This window comes from Syngnathus acus, chromosome 14 (genome assembly GCF_901709675.1).
Source record: "Syngnathus acus chromosome 14, fSynAcu1.2, whole genome shotgun sequence".
Lineage (NCBI taxonomy): Eukaryota > Metazoa > Chordata > Actinopteri > Syngnathiformes > Syngnathidae > Syngnathus > Syngnathus acus.
This window is the reverse complement of record NC_051099.1, coordinates 7063853-7083328: the sequence shown is the minus strand read 5'-3', so window position 1 is coordinate 7083328 and position 19476 is coordinate 7063853. Positions and strand designations below refer to the sequence as shown.

The following is a 19476-nucleotide window of genomic DNA, read 5'->3' as shown; positions in this document are numbered from 1 at the left end:
AAAATAGTTGAGGTATTTGGTTTGATTGAAATTTTCTAAAATGTTAATTAAATTCTAGTTAATGTTTCGCATTATGACTATCAAACCATAACTTAGAGGCAATGTATACCCCCACTCTTCAAATTTGATTTTCTTATTTTCTAAATAATATAGATGTCATAAAATACATCGCAAGCAGTCTGCCTTCCAAACGGCCTTCATGTGTTTTACACTTTTTTTATATTCACCCACTACGCCCAGCCAAAGTTCACGTGTGACGATACATTCATTTACTGTCATCTTAATGACTGCAACTGCCTGTGAATGAATGAGCGACCGTTACTTCTGTAGGGATTCTCATAAAACTGTGATTTCTTAACGTGTCATCAAGCCATAGCTCCTTAAAAGTAGCAGAAGGTTAAAGTACACTTAACTTGAACCCATTGTCCACACGGCCATGTGAGGGAGAAAGACTACTTTTTTACCCCCTGTCACTTTCTCTGTAGAAACTGGGTTTGATCAGAGCTTATGAAATTCGAATAAGAGGATTTATAGGGGGGAATTCTCGGCAAGAAGAACATCAGGAGCTATGGAGGACATCAACAACAGCAGCATTGATCCCGCCTGTTTGCAGGAACCCCCTCTGGCTATGGATGTGATAAAGCGTAAGTCTTTCCTTATCCATCAGGTCAAGCGAATGACAAAGCATCTGAAGTCTTCAGATTCTGCATCTCGTACACGTCAAAATAGCTTTAAGCCAAAAATAACAGTAAGGATAATAAAAGCCGATTCAATGTTGTGCCAAATACTCAGAATCTCTTCTAATTCTAAAAACAGAAATTACTTTTATGTAATCAGAGGATGCTCTAGCCATGTTCATATTTCATATGTCACCAACTCTTTGTTGCACGACTATAATTTTCCTTTTTGTGTGTTCCAATCAGAGCTAGATACGTTCGGAATGGGTCTGTACGCCATCCTCACCTTCATGTCCTGCACATCCCTGCTTCTCTATTTGGAGCAATGTGTTTATATTTATAAAAAACTGCCCTACCCAAAGAAGACAACCATCATCTGGGTCAATGGAGCCGCACCTGTAAGCTTCCCGTTGCCCTCCTAAATATGTCTGCCATTTTATGAATGGACTCACCATTTACGTATTTCAGGTCATCGCCACCATGTCGTGTTTTGGCATGTGGATCCCCAGGGCTGTTATGGTCACAGATATGACGTCAAATTGGTGCGTGATTTCAGGTTTCGGGTTATAAAAATAAATTTTAATTTGCCTTATGTTTTTTTGCTTTAGACAAAATGTAAAAATTAATTCCAACTACTCTCATTGGAAATATGCCCTTGAGCATGTTTTTCTGCTTTAGACAAAATGTAAAAATTAATTACAACCACTCTCGTTGGAAATATGCCCTTGAGCAAGTTACTCAACTGTCACGTCATCACGCGTCATTAACTCGGAGTGAAACCTTGCGTGTAAAGTCTGAGTGTGGTTTAAACCGCTCGATGAATCATTACACGGGAAAAGATCATAGGTCACACTAGTTTGCATGTTTCATATTCATTCAATTTGCCCACAAATACTTGAATTGTTTTTGAAAGGCGGTTCCATTTCTGCAGTTATTTTGCAGTGGTGGTGTACAAAGTGTTGGTTCTGCTCATTGAGGAGTTGGGTGGCAGCGATGAATTTCTGAAGCGCTTTTCTGGGAAACCCTTCAAGATCACCACGGGGCCGTGTTGCTGCTGCTGCCTCTGTTTACCTCATGTGCCCATGTCGCGGTACGAATTTTTTATTTTTTCATCCTACATCAGTGGAATTAAAAGCAAATCCTTTTTAGGGGCATGTTGTTCCTTCTGAAGTTGGGTGCACTGCAGTACGCCATCCTCAAAACGGTGCTGAGCATCCTCTCCATAATACTGTGGACAAACGGCAACTTTGACCTCTCAGATGTAAGTTTCCTTTCTTGCTGCATCCCCCGAACTGCAAACAATTGCAAACGAACCGTTCTTTTCCAGCTCGAGATCACTGGCACCGCAATTTGGATCAACCCGTTCATTGGCGTTCTCACCATCGCCTCCCTGTGGCCCGTGGCCATCGTGTTCATGAACACCAACCACCTTTTACGCCAACTCAATATCGTACCAAAGTACGCCATGTACCAAGTGAGTTGACACGAGCCGTTTGCTGTAAAACAAAACGTGTTATATAATGCATCACATTAACTAAGTGCTTGTTTTTAATCCTTAGCTAATACTCGTACTAAGTCAACTGCAGACGTCCATCATCAACATTCTGGCTCTGGATGGAACCATCGCCTGCGCCCCTCCCTTTTCTTCGCAGGCCCGTGGCTCCAGTGAGAATCATTTCCATGTCCTGATATTTATCCTCTCATTTTGGCATGACCTGAACTTCTCTTTTCTGTCTGTTTCCCACAGTGCTAAGTCAGCAGATGATGATCATGGAGATGTTCATCATCACCCTGGTTACTCGCTTCTTTTATCGTCGCACATATGAAACGCTTAGCTCACCCGCGTGTGACCAGCACAAGGACGGAGCCTCCCTGCAGGCCGCCCACATGGAGCACGACGTCTGAACGAGGGGAGCTGAAAGATGCGCTTTATCTGAGGTACCATTGCTCAAATGGTCAATTTTCATGTTGAAAACATTATATGACAAAGTATTTCTGCAGGACTGTATTTACTAATTTGACTAAATTCTTTTAGGTTAGTTCCTAGTTCACACAAATTAACCTTTGAATAAATAATATCATAATCCCACTTAAAAGGAGCCATATCATTTTGTTTTGGCTATTTCCGGCCTACTTTTTTTTTCTTAATATGTACTCATCTTTACGTATTAACTTATTGTTCTATTAGTAACACTATTATCTTTTTAAAGACTGAATTTTTAATAGTGATTTTATAAATGCCTTTGATTATAGCTATAATCCCTGACACAATATTATTTTTCTCATTGTTTAATGTATGCGCAATTAAGGAGTGTTTACATGAAGATTGTCATAATTGAAAGTTATTTCATTGCTCAATGGAATCATGTATTTAAGGGTTTTTATGTGTGATGTGTATCTGCATTATCTACGTAGCGCTCCCACCAAAGCTTTTGTTGTCTGTGAACAAAACAAAAGAAGTTTATTTAAAGACTGCTGACCCACTTAGTACAAAGCGGAAAATACTTGGATGAAGTGGCAGCTTTATCTGCTGTTCCTCTAATGGCCAAAAGAGGGCGTGTTCCACTTGGAATCCTCAAGGAACCTCCGCCTCATTTATAAAAAGCAGCAAAGTTGACATATTGCATCAAAATACTGTACTATGTACTTTTATTATGCATGCAAACAAAAAAGATAAAGATGCTCTCATTTCTGAGTATGATGTTGCATTCTTAATGATATGCTACTAAAATTATACCAAAGGTTTCTATTGACTTGAACTTCAAAAACAAATACTTTGTTGTTTTCACGTAACTACTCCTCTGCAGTTATGCAATCGTTCTCATGACTTTATTGTGTTCAGTTCTGATTCAAAGGCTTGGTCTTCTTCTGCTTTAAATTTGATTCATAGGTTTTAAAAATTACAATGACAACATTAACACCCACGCAAACATATCAGTTGATATTCTACCATACCTCATATATTGTACATCATATAATTTACATGTATATTATATCGTATATATTTATAAAGATGTAATATTACTATATTATAAAGAGATGTATATTATATTGTATATATTTACAATGATGTAATATTACTAGATTATAAAGAGAAGAATTAGACAAGAATTATGTTTTAATGGTCAAAGGTCCCAATGGTGGAAAGGTTTTAAAATTATTTACCTTGGTTTCATTTTTATAGGACTTAAACGTGGCATTTGAACGGGTGAATAGACTTTAATGTCTATCTTATATGGTCACAATCAATAATAAGACAAGGGACATTTTATTTGCAGTTAAGCTTTATTTAAATGATGATGATCATGCATGTAGGGATGCAGTGAACAAAATGAATTGAGATATTTAAACATGTCGTGATTATTGGCACTTCAGAATTTTTATTACTAGTCTAATTGTCTCTGCCGTTTATATAAACAGTCATCAGGCGTATGGATAAAGAAAGAACATGTTGATGACAGCCCTTGGCTCTGCATTGCTGACGAAAGCAGCTTACTCCCTCAGTTGCCATGGTAACTGGAGAGAGGAGCCAGGCAAAAGCAAGGAAAAGGGGAGGGGCTTTTGAGGGCGAACGAGAGGAGAAAGCATTGGAGGGACAGAGGGAGGGGACCGCAGACAGACGATAACATAGTAAACGCGGGGAGAGCAACGCAGGTGAAGACGTTCATCCGAGGGAGACAAAGATAAACTCCAATGTAAATGCTCCATCCAGCGAGTCGCGAATAATAACCGCATCAAAAGAGGGGAGGAGACGTGGACTGACGCAGAGAAAAGATGGATGTCCAGACGGAGAACGTGGACCCCCCACCTTGTGAATCCCAACCAAGTGGAAAAATACGAAAAGGATTCAAGCTGTTTGGCAAACGCAAGCCCGGTAACATCTTTTCTCTTAAAAACAACAAGTCACCTGTCAGCAGGAGCCAAACCCTCGATGGACTACCCGAAGGCGCCGCGCTTGATGCCGAGCTGGAGGCGGATAAGGAGAAGGCGCGGGAGGTGAGTCAAGGAGACGGCGAGCACACGGAGGAAGAGCCGACGGGCGAAGATGGCGTCCTGGCCGCCGCTCGCAACTCCATCTCTTCAATCGGATCGACCAAGTCCATCAGTTTTTTCTCACGGCTGAGGGGAACCCGGAGAGGAGGGGGGGAACGCAGAGTCCACACCGTCTGCCAGCCAACGACAAGACAACGGCAAGGGTTGAAGGGCCTCTTTGGCAGCATGAAGTTACGCCTGAAAGACAAGGAGGACAAGGTGGACGCTCCCCCGAGCCCACTCCTCATGTCCTCCCGCTCCAACAGTGTGGAAATTATCAAAGAGGACATTGGCCTCACCCCCAAATCTTGTCCTCGCTCTCCGGAGAGCCATGAGAAAGTGACCCGTGAGAGCTCCCCGATACCAGCGAGCGACGCGAGCGGAACTGAGAAGGATGCGGCACCTGTGCCTGCTACAGAAGCTCCAGTGGTGCCATCTGAGAGCAGCCTGGGCTCCTTGCTGGAAGACATCTCCTCACTCCTCACCTTTGAGTCCATCTCAGGAGGCAATATCATGGCTGACGTGAAAGCTGATTGGGGAAAAAGCAGACGCGCCTCCAGCCCGGAATCACCTAAGGTCTCAGCATCGGCCACTTCTCCTTCCACCAGACCTGCCAGCACTTCTCCTCTGACCTCCACTTCTGTGACCACCTCTTCCTCACCTGTAGCTGTCGGCGGTCCTTCTATTACTTGTGTGACAACCCCAACCTCGTCTTCTGTAGCTACGCCAGTCGTGACCAGTTTGACCAAACCCTTGACTCTGACGAACGAGTCAGTCAAACCAAGTTTGGACTCTTCTCCAGCCTCGGGACAACCTTCTGTTGGGATTACAATAAAATCAGCTTCGACAACCACAAACGTGAAATTTTCATCAAGCCCTCCCATAATGTCCACCCCTTCGATAACACTGAAAACCATACCGAGCACTACTGCCACTAACCAGTCTTCTCTGGACAAGACTCAAGTTACCACTTGTAACTCCACTTTTGGAAAATTAGCTTCACCAGACACAGTGGCTCCTTCTCTCGCTTCTCCAACCATCGCCTCAGTAAGTAAACCTCCTCCTGTAGCTACGACAATTCTTGCATCCCATAAACCTGCAACCCATAGTCTTTCGTCCCCTGCTACTTTCACTCAACCCGATAGCAATTCTGAAATTTCCGCATCTCCCAAACCTCAAAATGTAGCTGCAAAGGTGGAAACCGCTCCGAGTCCAGTCGAAACCCGGCCTTCTTCAATTTCCCACGCCACAATAACCACAACAATGCCAACCATTTCCAAACCTGTACAAATGTCCAACCAATGGGTCGCGCCACATTTTCCCCAACCCGAGTCTAACCTCACAAGTTTCTCTACAGCTAAAAAATCTCCCATATCTTTAGATAGCACTATTCTTACAGTTTCTAAAGAACTTCCATCAACCCCTGCAACAAGTAAGAGTCCAGTCTCCCCTCCGCCCACTGCGACTCTCTTTAAAGACCGTCCTGTTCCCGCATCTTTAGTGTCTGTGACTAAAGATCCTCCTGTTTCTGTGCCAACATCTCCTGAGCCTCCCGCCTCGGCCCATATATCAGTTTCTGTACTGAAAAGCCCTCCTGCTCCAATACAGATCCCCGTCACTCAACCAAAATCCCCTGCTCCCCCTGCCACTACCCCCGTGCCTTTGCCAAGTCCAACTGCAGCATTTGACAAGACAAGCGCCAACGAGCCGTCAACAAACGGACAGTTGTCTCGGCCGAGTAGCACAGATGAACAGAAACTGGAGGAACAGCATAATGGGTCACGCGCCGACGTCCCCAAAGAAAGGAGGACACAAGTAAAGACAATTAGCAAAATACCCGTGGTTGGAGGAGCCCGAGCTGGCAAGCTACCAGTGCGGGACAGCCAACATACTGATGACGATTCAAGCAGAGACCCGCCCACCCCCATCCAAGAGGACAAGCGTTTTTTGGACAACACTGGGAGCAGAGACAAACGTGGCAGTGTGGAGGTTCATGTGGCCACCTTCAAACACAGCCAGGAGGAGAGTCAGCAGATTCAGCAGTCCAAAACCCCCGCCGGTGTTCCGCGTGACTCCAAGATCCCCGTCAAGCACGGAGCACAGTCTCCAACCGCATCGCAAATACCACAAGCTAAAGAAACCCCTCGTACCAAGATACCCGTCTCCAGAGTCCCGGTCCGCAGGGTGGGTAATAAGCCCGCAACTGTTGGTGCCGTGAGAAAATAATAAGGTACTATGACACGCCATGCTGTTTCTCCAAAGTTATGACTGCAACCAGATTCCCCCTTTAACTTTGATGCTCATTGTCACCCGCTGATGTCACAAGATCACAAACAGGAACTGAACTGAAGCACAAACATGTCCACGCAAATTCACACAAGGTTCAGGGTCAAATGTCAACACAGCAACAATCCCTCTTCGGCAAGATAAAAAGTTCTCTTGGAATGTCTCACACATCTTGGACTGGTGCCTTTTTTTAAAGGTTGCTTTTCCTACAGATTTCAAGTCAATCTTTTCTACAGTATTTTAAACTTTTGTTACGCCGACGTTTTGTAGAGGTCGTCCAAACCTTTTCGTCTTTCTTTCCGGGACCACTCTGTTACTGGTTTCGATCCAGAAATTGCAGCTCCTAATATACATTCCACACCTAGCTCGGGATCTACTGTACCTATGTAGCAGCAAATGTGCCGTTTATATATTTGCACTCGTCCAATGTACATTCCCTTTTGTGTTTGCCTGCTCCTATACAACATGGGTTGATCACATGGTGAACAAAGGGAGAGACCGGGACTTTGAAACAGGGATGGAAATGACTCGGCAGCCGCTACGGCTGACTCCGTGGACGTTTGAGAGGATGCAGAGATGTGTTTTGCAGTGTGTATATTGACACATATCCTCATCCTGCTTATGCTCAATCTGTGTGCATAGTCATGTAGTTTACTATTTAATCAATAAAATTATATGAGTGTACTCTGCAAGTGGATTTGTTCTATTTAAGCGGCGGGTCAGTGTGATATTTTTAAAGCAGCTCATAAAAAATGATTTATGAAGTGCAGCGGATTATCTTTTATGCTAATTTAATATGGAAGGAAATGACATAACCGTGTCGTCATTCCGAAAAAGATAAGAGCCTATAAAGATTTTTAGCTTGGTTACACTGTGACCTCCTCCCAGAACGCGATTGTGACAGCATCCGCACTGCGAGTTCACTGACCTGAATAGAAAGCACATTAATGTCAACTTCAACCTGGCCAATCCGCTGCAAGGGAACTCACGCTGCTATTCATGCCGTGTGATCTTTGGGCATCCCTTTTAAACAAATGCAAATATTCTGCGTAAAATGAGAATAAATGGGAAGCGTACAACAGAGTAAATAAAAGTGAGAACAACAAAAGATATTGGAGGAGACGAATTTCCTACACAGCACAGAGCAACAAGTGATCATGGCGATTAAATATTTACACTTTAAGATCAAGTGGAAGTAATATCTCTCCGAGTCGATATTCTAATCACATTATGCACTTGGGAAACGGATGGTATGATTCTCGCTGCGGTTTGCATTAGGAAGCTCCTTCAGGAGAACTTAATGAATGTCCCTTTGTCAATAACCATTCACATGATGTCTCTTTCACACTCCTAGATAAAGACTAGAGCAGTATTTATGCTAGTTGAGCTACGGAACACACTGGCCTTGACTTTTTGAGACTCATTGCATAAGCTTTTAGAGACAATCAAGTGTTTGTGTGCACCCCCAATGTGGTACACCAATTCCATCGCCCATAATGCAGTGGAGCGGCCACCCTGGTGCATCTCGTGTTTGAGTCTACATCTGCCTCCGGAGAGAGATGTGCCCCTTACGAGCCTAATTTAGCATGCTTCATTCTGTGTTTCCATGCCAACTCCACTAGGTCAACCAATAGAAGGCCGCAGGCTTTAATGGGAGGAGTTTGAAAACATGAGTGCTTTGCTTACTCACTAAAAAGAAAACTCATTCATTTGCATTATTGGAATGCAGGAATTGAATAAAAACTCAGCTGTGGATTCGACCTGATTGTTTGTGTGTGTCAAGGTTTAATTAATGCTAATCATTATTCATTTGCCTGGAGCAAGTAACGTCACATCATGCTGGTAAATTAAGTAACTCATGCGTATATTAATTTAGCTTTAATGCCTGAGATGATGACTATTTAGGGCATCTTGTTTGCCTTCTCATGCAATGGGATGTTTCATACTGGTCTGACATTAACAATATAAAGGCTTACAGAGAAGAGACATACATATAACATTCATAAAATTTTTGTTTTGTTTTGTTCAAACCTATTATTGCAACAAGAAAACGTGTTGTCTAACAAAACCATTCATATTGAAAATATAAAAATGTATATTGAAATATATAAATGTGACATACAAGTCATACAAGAGCACGTTGATCAAATTCTAACTGCTATCAAGCAGAACAATAAAAGCATTACGTCATGCTTTTAGAAAATATCTCGCACTGAGGGCCTCTGCTGGATGTTTCATACTGGTCTGACATTAACAATATAAAGGCTTACAGAGAAGAGACATACATATAACATTCATAAAAAAATTCATTTTTATTCATTTTTTGTTCAAACCTATTATTGCAACAAGAAAACGTGTTGTCTAACAAAACCATTCATATTGAAAATATAAAAATGTATATTGAAATATAAAAATATATAAATGTGATATACAAGTCATACAAGAGCACGTTGATCAAATTTTAACTGCTATCAAGCAGAACAATAAAAGCATTACGTCATGCTTTTGCAAAATATCTCGCACTGAGGGCCTCTGCTGGTGGAAAAAGAATACTGAAATATTAAGCTCAAAGTATAAATGACCTTATCAAAAATTGTCATCAGCTTCTATTGCCGCTAGAGGACGCCACAAATTATTTATTTCAAAAATGACTTGCTGGCATCACAAATACTGGAGGTAATATAACACTGAAAATTAGCAACACAAATCCATATAATATGAACTTGCACAACCTTCAAAACAGACATGTAGCTCAATTAAAGTAGATTACTATATGCATTCATTTGTTTGTGCAAAAAGGATTTGGAACAATTTGGTGCACTGTGTTTCTGCGCTCTACTGTTGGGCATTCTAGTTCTGTCACAGATGAATGTTGCTCAAGTACATAATCAACTAAATAGCTTAATTACAAGACTGGTATAGAATCTTTATATTTGATTACAAGATAGCGAATGAGTTGTCTCTAAGACATCACATATATAATACAGTGCACATTCAAACACGCTGAATTGGAATCGTGCAAATACCCCCCCCCCTAAAAAAAGACCTTTAAGGGTCTGCTACACCATGAAGTGCATGTGTCCCTCTGCTCCTGTCACAATAACATCCATCCAGATACGCATGGCCTCGGGAGACGGGGCCACCATGTAGTAGACCCGGTCATGAGTCTTCACACTAAAGGTCAACGAGGGGTTGGGACTCTTGGGTGCACAATTGAAAGGAGAGAGAGAGTTAAGATCACAACTGTGAGCAAAAAATAAAAACAAAAATATAGAATAGAATAGCATAGAATCAATCATCTTACTTTGTGTGCATTCTTCAAATGATCATAGTACACCTCCTCTATTGCTTGGAAATAAATGACTCCTTTCATCTTGGTCTCATGCTTGTCTGTGGTGAGAAGGGAAAAAGTAGCCTTCAAGTTATCCCGGAATATTTTAAAGATGACATCACTGCTCTCCTGTCATGTGTCAAATTGAAAGAAGAGTTCCTCACCCGCATAGTAAGTGAGCGTCCTACGATTTTGGTCAAAAACAAACCAGCGCTTCTTCCAGGTTTTTATTTTCCCTCCCATTTTTACAAGGAAGCCTCTGCATGTTTTGTCCGTGATGCCCAGGTGGAAGCAGGCGTCTGGATTGTGGCCCGCCGCCTCAATATGGCAATGAAGATCAAAATCGTCTTTCCTCATGGGTAAGTAGCGCGACAGAAGTCGGGACTGTGGACCGAATGGATGACGTCGTCATTTTGTGCGTCTCATCTTATTGGAGGTGTGTGATGTTAACGTACCTGCGATCTCTGTTTCTCCCTGAGCTTCACTTCCCGCTCCACAAGTTTCTGTCTCCGGTTGGTCTCCTCCTGCAGGCGTTTCTCCAGTTCCTCCCTCCGTCTTCGCTCTTCCTCCAAAGCTTGCCGGCGTATCTCCATCTCACGTTCCTAAGCGTGCCACATCGGACACAAACAGACACAAACAAAAGGTATGCTCACTTTGTTTTTGTTTTTTAAAAAGGGGGGGGGAGTTTTAATACTGTTAGTTTAGATTTTATTATAGAGTGAGTTACCCTGTGCTCAAGCAGCCTTAGCTTTTCCACCTGGGCCTCTCGGAGTAAACGCTCCATCTCCTCGAGCTTGGCCATGTTGGTCATACTGGCACTGGCAGGAAAGAGAGAAGACATTATTTTGGGCCACATCATCACCATCAACATGACTGATGATGTTCAACCTGGAGATGTTATCTGGAGAGCATGCGGAGAAGCTGGTCTCCATGCTGTCAGAACTGTCCACACTGACGGTGTCGGAGGCCTGGCTGTTATCCGGGTAGGACAAAGAGTCCAGGTAAACGTTGGCCTCAGAGAGCATCCGACTACCAAAATCACTTTTTCTTTGTCGGCTGTGTACGCCGTCATTCATATGTGTGTGGCCTGCTGACAGAACGGAATGAAATGATATCAAATTATGAAAGAACTGACACTATTCCAGCAGTTGTTGTTTATTGGACGATGACTCACTTTTTGGCTGGCGGCGAGCATTCAGGTCTCGGGGGGCAAAGCTGAGCCCTTGCGGGATGACGCTGCCACAGCTGGAGCTTTGTGACAGAGGCAGATGGGCCTGTAGAAGGGGGAGGGAAAAAAGAAAAACGCAGATTGCTGGTCACGGCAAGGCACCGCGGCATTCGCACAAGTGCAAGTCTGTCTAGCGGTGGATTGCTATTTGGCACAATTTTTTTTTTAAATCCCACCCTCCTCTGTAGCTTAATTATTATGAATAACAAATGGAATCTAAAAGTCTGCATTTTATGGGGCAATTTCCTGGAAGATTGTATTGATGAATAAATAATGACCTTGGGCGGAAGGGTGCGTCCCAGAGATCGTCCGTAGGGAGTGACGATCTGCTGGCTCCTCTTCGGCGTCGTGTTGTCGCTCAGATGGGCCGAGTTTTCCTTGCCGCTTCTTCTTCTTTCCTTTGCTGAGTGCAAATGCTACAGCAGAAAGGCAGCTTGAAAGCTTCTCAATCGTGGGCGGAAACAATTCGCCAACTTCTTTCAGAACTTTTGTCCACAAATTGTATTATTCTGTCGCCCACCTCTTTGACGGCCCCGTTGCTATAGGCCAAGTCCTGCTTCTCAGACAGCTCTGCATACTTTCCTTCCAAAGACGCCAGCTTGTCTCTCTCCTGCGGTCGTCATGATGACATCTTCAGTGATGGCAACGCATTTGTCGAACTCGGCCAGTTTTTTGCTGAATGGCTTACCTTCTGCAGCATGATGAGCAGATTGCTTTTTTCCCTCTGGAAGTCTTCTCTCTCCTGCTGGGACTGTAAAGTAATCTGCGAGGACTGTTTCTTCAGAGTCGCAAGTCTCTCCTGCGAGAAGGAAGAAAAAAAAAAAGTAAATCGGCAGCACATTTTTTTAATGTGGGAGTTAAAACAGTTTTCATATTGGAAACTTTACATTTAATTTCCATATATGTATCTCCACCCATAACCTGTTCAGAAAGCCTGGAGAAGATCCAGAGTCACTTTCAAGCAACTTCACAGTCACCGTAATGTGGAGGAACTATCATTAAAAAAAAAAGCTACATCTCAAATGGATGTGACACCACCGTTACATCAGGGTTGTTGCCCCCTTGGTCGTTATGGTAACCAAAGCCAGACTCCCGATTGGCTCAGCAGTTTCAGCTCTGTATGTTCTGTATATTGAACCGTACATACGATATGTACCTTGCGCGTGATAGCGAGACGCTGACAGTCAGCAATTTCTCTCAGTAACTGACTCTGATTTTCCTTTTCCTCATCTTGCTGAATCTCTCTCTCCAATTTTTGAAACTCCAATTCCTCCAAGCTTTTTGCTTGCTCCTCTGCTTCCTACGACAGACAGGACATATATATTCATTCATGCACCATTTAAATGAATCTATGAGGAGGCAAATTTGATGGTCCAGATCAGATGGGTTTGTCAACACTTCCTTTTCTGAGCTACTCAAATGTGTCACCGTAATTGACGTGCCATTCTCTTATTGGTCATTATAAGGGCACAATAATACAAACTGTTTTTTTTTTTTTACCTGTGCTTTCTCAGTGTGGCTAATCTTTTCAGTACTATGAATATTTTCCTTAAGCTGGTCCAAAAGCTCCTTTTCTTTTTGCATCTGAGCCATCTCTGATTCTTGCTCCCCTTCCAGCAAAGCGCACTCTACCTCCATCTGCAGGAAATATTTAAAAAGGAAGGAATGAAAGAACTTGTTGATGAACTCAGAAAAGAAAAAAAACACACTTTAGATTTTAATATTATTTCATTGCTCATCAGCTGTGTTGGAGGAGTAATGACTCAACAGTTTTTGAAAGCAAAACATTGTGTGGGCATGCGTTACCTCTCTGACTGACTCTTCCATCTGGTTGTCCAGGTCTTTAATCTTCTGCTCCAGCTCCTCAATGTTGTTGACAACTTGGATCCTCTCCTCTTCAATATGTGTTACTTCCTGCTTCAGCTGCACACTCTCCAACACCTGGATGCCATATAAGGGAGGTTGGTTTAGATCTTCTCTCTCTGTCACTCACACACAGCATACGTCTTATATGGACATTTATAATCCAAGCCAAACATAAATATCTCCATCCTAACCTTTCATGGCATTTTTACGACAAATGAAAATGAAACTAGCTTCTTGCATTAGGTGTGATGTTAAACACGTAGACGAGCAGCAGATATCCCAGCGCCTTTGAGAGTAACAGCGGCAGATGTTTTAACTTGGTAACTGTTGGATGAATGACAACAACAACAGGATTCTTTTTGGACTTAGCCTAATGGAAATTGGAGCATTTTGTTGCTAGTCTTGCCAAAGTATCCAAAACCTCCCATTAAGATACACTTATAAATTGATCATTATTGGTCATTATTCTAGTGAAGTACTGTAAGAGATCATAACATATCTACATAATTATATGACAAGCAAATCCCAGGCATGTTTTACAGAACAATATTTTTTTAAAGGTTGTGGTTATGTGTAATCAATAGTCTCGTTTTTCTTTTCGATTCAAAGTTCCTAACATCTGGAAAAACGGCTTTGCCATGTGTATACACTAGAATTCTTCCATTCAAACACGCACACATAATAATTCTCAGTGGGATAGAGTCATTTCCTGTTGCCCCCCTCTCTCCCTTTCTTTTGGAGTTGAATGTTGAAGCACAACTTAGGTCTTCTTCATTAAAACCAGACACAGTGCCGGTTTGTAACTGTTTTAGCGTGGAAAAAGGCTTCACTTTTACAAAGACGGGACCACTGAGACTACGGAGGAGAAGTTGACCTGGCAGCTGAAATGACACAATTTGATACGTTTACTTAGAGATCAGCAATGACCACAAATATGATGATTGCAATATCAAAGTTGTGATGGAGTCCCATAACATGTAACATGTCACTTAAAACAAACCCCTTAAACAGCAACTGATAAAGGAGCTTTCTATACAAAATGAGGGGAGCATATGCGAGAGATCGGCACTGCACGTTTCCACTTTACTTCAACTCAAATCTAGTTGGAACTAAATGTTTACTGTAAAATGTCCATTAAAAAGTCTTCAGCCTGAATGGTTGTGCCTGAGAAGGTGATCTGCACACAGCGATGTGGAAAAAGGGAGAACACGAGAATGCTAATCATCTGCAGTGAGTCCACAAAAGGTAAACAAAAAAAGATAAACAAGCTCTCGGCAGTCTGATAAAGTGCATTCCGTTTACTGTAAGGGCTTTTCGTGCTCCTTTTCACAAGTGGCGAAAAAGAAAATGCTGAAGAGCAAGGGTGTGTCATGCACAAAACAGAGACAGATTTCAGAAGGAGTCAGAACCGCAAACTGCCGTTGCTTTTAATTCCTTCATGTGAATGCGTGAGCCAACCATGGTAACTCAATATCAATGCCTAAAACAAACACGAGTGTCGTGAGTTGGGGTGGGAAACTTTTGCCAGGCAGCTCAAATAAATTATGAGTCAGGGGTCTACGATTTGATTACCAATTAAATATCGTAAAAAATCCAGAACTGATGCACATTGTTGTGTTAGTCGGCCTTAATGGAGACTTTAAACTTCTTCTTCAATGAGGGTCAAAGGTTAAAACGCTTAAGAGCGCAATAAGAGTCTGCTGAGATGCGGTGACATCATCACCTCACATTTTGATCAACACTGTTAGCAAGGCAATTATGTAAGTCAATGGAGATAGCCAAGAAGCAAATATTGGTAAGCAAAAGGGACATCGCCAAACTAGGATGAGATTGTTAAGGTGCGCTAACAACACTGGCTGAATCATTGATGCTGCATTGGAAAGCAAATACAGCCGAGTAGCAAAAAATAAAATGGATTTTAAAATGACCTTAGCTCTGTGGTTGCTGGATGGTGAGGGTGCACCGCCGCCAAGGCTAAGCGCCGGCGAGCCAACTTCTCTGTAACCGTTTTGCTGACGACTGCTGACCTGCTGCTCGTCACTGAGAAGCAAATCCCGTACTCTGGTGCCAAAACCGCCTTCCGGCGCCGTGCCGCCGGGAGAGTCGGAGAAAACGGACTCGTCGTCCGACACCTGCAGCTTCTCCAACTCCTTATTGATCTTCTGCAGGTCGGAAACTGCTGAACCTGCAGGCTCCACCTGTGCAAACTCCGTACACAGGGTCATGATGGTCTCCAGCCGCTGACTTTCCTGTAGACCAACATATACACTCTCACTCATTTGTATTCTGCAAGTGACAAAGTCCATAAGACTCAATGCTAAACTCACCAACTTGTGCACTTTCTGCTCCCTGAGTCTCTCGTCTCTCTGGTGCTGGTGGTAGTCTCTCAACTCCTCTTTGCCGTTCAAAGAAGTGATGCTACCCACTCTTTGACCTGAACTCAGCCCGCCTTTCCCAAAAGATAACCTCCGCTCTCCAAAGCCCGCATCCAAGTTCGGCCCATCTATCTCAACACCTAGAGAGCTCAGGGAGGCCATGCTGGCCCTCCTGGGTGTATTGGGCATACTGGCTGGTACCGTCACATCAGGTGGTTGTTCAAGGGAGGAGAGACTGCGCCGAGCCACGGCCGAGCGCCCTGCTCGATGTAGATGAGGCGGCAGAGATAAAATGGGAGGATCGGCTGGATTGTGAAGGCGGGGTAGCGAGCGGCTGTGCATGCCCAGACTGTTGAGGGAACCTGTGGAGTATTTCCTCTGCCTGGAGTCACTTACGGCTTTGCCGTGTGAGTAAAGTCTGCGGCCCAGTCGAGGGCTTGAGGGCACGCTAGCTGTGCCGCTCTTAACCCTAGGAGAGCGAGGTATGGGTTCTCCATAAGAGGAGATGAAAGAACTTCCATCCGTAGGGTGGAAGAGGCTGTCTTGCGATTGGTGGCGAGCGTTTGGGTGACGGAGCAAGCCGTTGGGGCTAAACTGGCGCTCACCCTGGCGAGGGGAAGGGGGCATGCTGCTGCTGCTCACATAGGAGAAGTTTCTCGAGGAAGACTGCTGATGCTCGCTGGTTCCGAGGATGGAGAGTGGTCGTTTGGACTGGGGTCCGCCGGGGGAAGGCGTATTGAAATACTTGCGGCTGCACTCAGCCGCCCTCAGACTGGCCTCCAGGGCACTCTTCCTGCGCTGCAGCGTCTCCATCAAATCCTGCAGCTCCGCCTTAGAGCGGGAGCCCCTGAGGAAGGTTCCGCCAACCGGGCTGCTGCCGCTCGGCTCCATCTTCACACAGTCTGGAAATGGGAGCAAATTAACAGAGCATGTAATCCGGACACTTTTTGGGGTCATGTCATAAAGCGAGGCCCATTTAAGAAGCTGACGTGCTGAGTAAGAGGGGGAAAACCAGCAAAGAATGTGCGCTCTTATGCTTCCAAGCCCAACACAAACACTGGCCCTCTCGGTTGCCAAGTGTCTTCTAAAAATGGAAGAAGCCAGCATGCGTCACGGGTTCATCTGTGAGGACACCTATGAACGCATGCTTAAGCGCATTTTAAGGGCACACGGACACCTGGCCCGGAAGTTACAATATGCTCAGACCGGTTGGTATGAAATGTCATTTTATTTTGCAAGTTAGCCTGTAGGTTAAAGTTTACCTGAGCTGTAGCCGAGCGTGCTCACAGCCGCCCTTTGAGGAAGCATCCTGCTCATCTCGCTGACCTCCGTCTTTCAAGATTCAACTGTGCTTTGCTGCCAGAAAGGAAAAAAACAAAAGTCAACATGCAGAACTGAGGCGGGATTGCGTAAGAAGCTTTGGCGCGTGTGCAATTTGAACATTTCTCGAAACTTGTCGAGAATATAAAGACTGCCTTTTATTTCATGCAAATTTAAAGAGAAGAAAGATCTAATTCTTTGAATCATCTTTAAATAGTGCAGACATAAGAGGGATTTCTGTCGTGAGGCTGAATCCACATGCATAGTAAGAGCAGAGATGGTTGATGTGAGACTTTGTGGTCCTGCTGTCTGGAGCCCTGGCCTACAGGAAGTAGGGTATCCTTTTACACACTCACACAATCAATCAGCGTGAGTTCATTCTTAGGACCCCTCCCGCTGAAAAAAAGAGGTGGGCCTCATGTCAGCAGTGAGCGGTTTTACGGCATCACCCAGACTACAGGCTGGCTGGCTAATGCGTAGAGTTAACACACACGCAAATGTAAACACTATACGGGATGGAAGTATTTTATTCAACAAAGAGTCATTGCAGGAGGATTAAAACACAAATAAGGAAAAGAGACAAAACTTTTTGAGCTATGCAATGTCTGAACAGTCGGTTCAATATGCTGAAGCAGATGGAATAAGTTGAGCTACCGAGAAGGAATCAAACAATGATGATCAAACCATATGCAAGAATGTGATTTTGATGCTGCCCCCACTTTCTTTTTTTTTCTTTTTTTTAAATCAAATGTTTCTTCTCAACAGTGTCAAGGCAATTCAGATAAGCAACATGTGAGAACAATTTAACTTGAAAGCTATAACACTTGTGCAATAGAAGTTTAGTACAATTTCCAAAAGCTTTTTTGGATTTTAAATAGCAGCAATATTTGATCGAATCTGGGCATCCATCTATCTGTGAGCATCTTTCACAAGAAAAGTCCCTCCTCTTACCTTTGTGGACATAGTTGCTCTCCCTGTTGGATGGAGCTAGGTGAAATCCTCTCGTCCCTGCACGGAGGCAACAGCAGAGTAAAACCCCAAAGTCTTCCCGTGACAAAGGATCAGACAGGAGACCCTTCCCACCTCCCCAGAGAGGGGAGGGGGAGAGGAGGAGAGTTGCAGCCTCAATGTTACTTTGCGGCATCTGGCAATGCTGTTGCTGCCGCCCTCTAAGGTGGCTCAAGTTATTGCAGAGGACATCAGCTATGTGAGAATTGCTGAAATCAATTCAGTAGGTTACTTTTTTTTCTTCTTCAAGAAATGCTGTACTGTAGTTGCAAGAGGTGGGAAATACTCTCCACAAACAAGACCAAGCCAGAGTACGTATTTGGGTATCAAAATATGTCGGATTGTTTTTGTTTTCCCCCCGGTATGTGCAGGCAGGGGCTGCCCAGAAAAACTCCCCCCCCCCCCCACACTCGTCCAACTATAAAATATACTTGTGTACTGCAACATGGAGAAAATAAACACATTTGCTTTTATCTGTAAGATACAAAAAAAATACTTCTTAGCAACAATTCTTTTTCTAACTGTCAAGGAAAAAGATCCAGTTTGAGAAAACCTTACATAAGAAAAATCCCCCAATTCTCCCGGAACTACAGCTTTGATGACATCATGGGGAAGGGGGCTTTTAGAGAGCCTGGACAAGATGATTGCTTCCAGACAGACCTTGGATCTCTGTCGTAAATTCGCATACACATAAATTGGTGAGTTGCTGGTGACGCATTCCGGGAGGGAGATACTAATTTTCAGAAAACATTGTGAACTTGCACAACTTTGATTTTATTTTTTTTTTCTAAAGTACCCAGCTGCATCCTTTGCAGGTTTTAAGGCCCTCCTGGTCATGACAGGGTCATTGACCCCTTAAGTGGGACTTGATGCCATTTTCATGACACAATGCTCCACATTTGTGTCCACTGCATGTGGCACTTATTGAAATGCCGTTTTAAAACTATTGTTGTGGTTTAGACCTTTTGTCTAATTTTAGATCCTCTTGATTAGGTGTGAATTCATAGTAAAAATTATTTTAAATGAAAACACGCACACACACACAAAGACGCATTCTTTCCGTCTTTTGTTTTGTTTTTTATTCCAGGGCAATAAAATAACTCTCATTTAAAAATGTCACTCCCTTGCTTGCACAGATGTGTTTTCCACCAATCATCGGAACGTTACACCTCCAGACAGTCTCGGGGAAAGATTTAAATCTAACCATATGCGCAGTCATTTAAAATTCTGGGCAGACGCCAACGAAGAAAAAAAAAAGTAAGTCTAGTGGAAAAGGAAAAAAAAGTCCTGTTAATAGCATTGAATATCTCCACACACATTTGATTGAATGCATGTTCCCAGTCTGTTGTTTGG

The 19476-nt window shown here is 43.5% G+C and overlaps 3 protein-coding genes across 7 annotated transcripts; 2 read left to right on the top strand and 1 right to left on the bottom strand.

Annotated features, from left to right (window-relative positions):
- The first annotated feature begins 22 nt into the window (after positions 1-22).
- Positions 23-3372, top strand: LOC119133393 (organic solute transporter subunit alpha-like). Of its 2 annotated transcripts, XM_037269160.1 has the most exons (8): positions 23-644; positions 924-1075; positions 1146-1219; positions 1609-1767; positions 1827-1938; positions 2005-2151; positions 2237-2342; positions 2425-3372. In XM_037269160.1, the coding sequence occupies exons 1-8, from the start codon at positions 569-571 to the stop codon at positions 2580-2582; spliced, it is 984 nt and encodes a 327-aa protein (XP_037125055.1). In that variant the 5' UTR covers positions 23-568; the 3' UTR covers positions 2583-3372. The 2 variants fall into 2 exon arrangements, with proteins under 2 accessions (XP_037125055.1, XP_037125054.1); XM_037269159.1 differs by having other exon boundaries at positions 23-1075.
- Positions 3373-4232: 860 nt separating this feature from the next.
- Positions 4233-7687, top strand: si:ch211-244c8.4 (mucin-5AC). Its single transcript, XM_037269293.1, has one exon. The coding sequence runs from the start codon at positions 4452-4454 to the stop codon at positions 6933-6935; it is 2484 nt and encodes an 827-aa protein (XP_037125188.1). The 5' UTR covers positions 4233-4451; the 3' UTR covers positions 6936-7687.
- Positions 7688-9288: 1601 nt separating this feature from the next.
- Positions 9289-18228, bottom strand: phldb2a (pleckstrin homology-like domain, family B, member 2a). Of its 4 annotated transcripts, none has more exons than XM_037269290.1 (17): positions 18067-18228; positions 17058-17151; positions 15748-16697; positions 15448-15669; positions 13361-13495; positions 13055-13192; positions 12711-12854; positions 12243-12353; positions 12075-12164; positions 11833-11970; positions 11501-11600; positions 11215-11416; positions 11054-11144; positions 10782-10928; positions 10491-10710; positions 10300-10385; positions 9289-10195 (listed from the first exon to the last, which is right to left on the bottom strand). In XM_037269290.1, exons 2-17 carry the CDS (start codon positions 17110-17112, stop codon positions 10055-10057), a joined length of 2970 nt encoding a protein of 989 aa, XP_037125185.1. In that variant the 5' UTR covers positions 17113-17151; positions 18067-18228; the 3' UTR covers positions 9289-10054. The 4 variants fall into 4 exon arrangements, with proteins under 4 accessions (XP_037125185.1, XP_037125183.1, XP_037125186.1 ...); XM_037269288.1 differs by having other exon boundaries at positions 15349-15669; positions 18067-18227; XM_037269289.1 differs by having other exon boundaries at positions 9294-10195; positions 11215-11413; positions 15349-15669; positions 18067-18226.
- Between the last annotated feature and the right edge of the window lie 1248 nt (positions 18229-19476).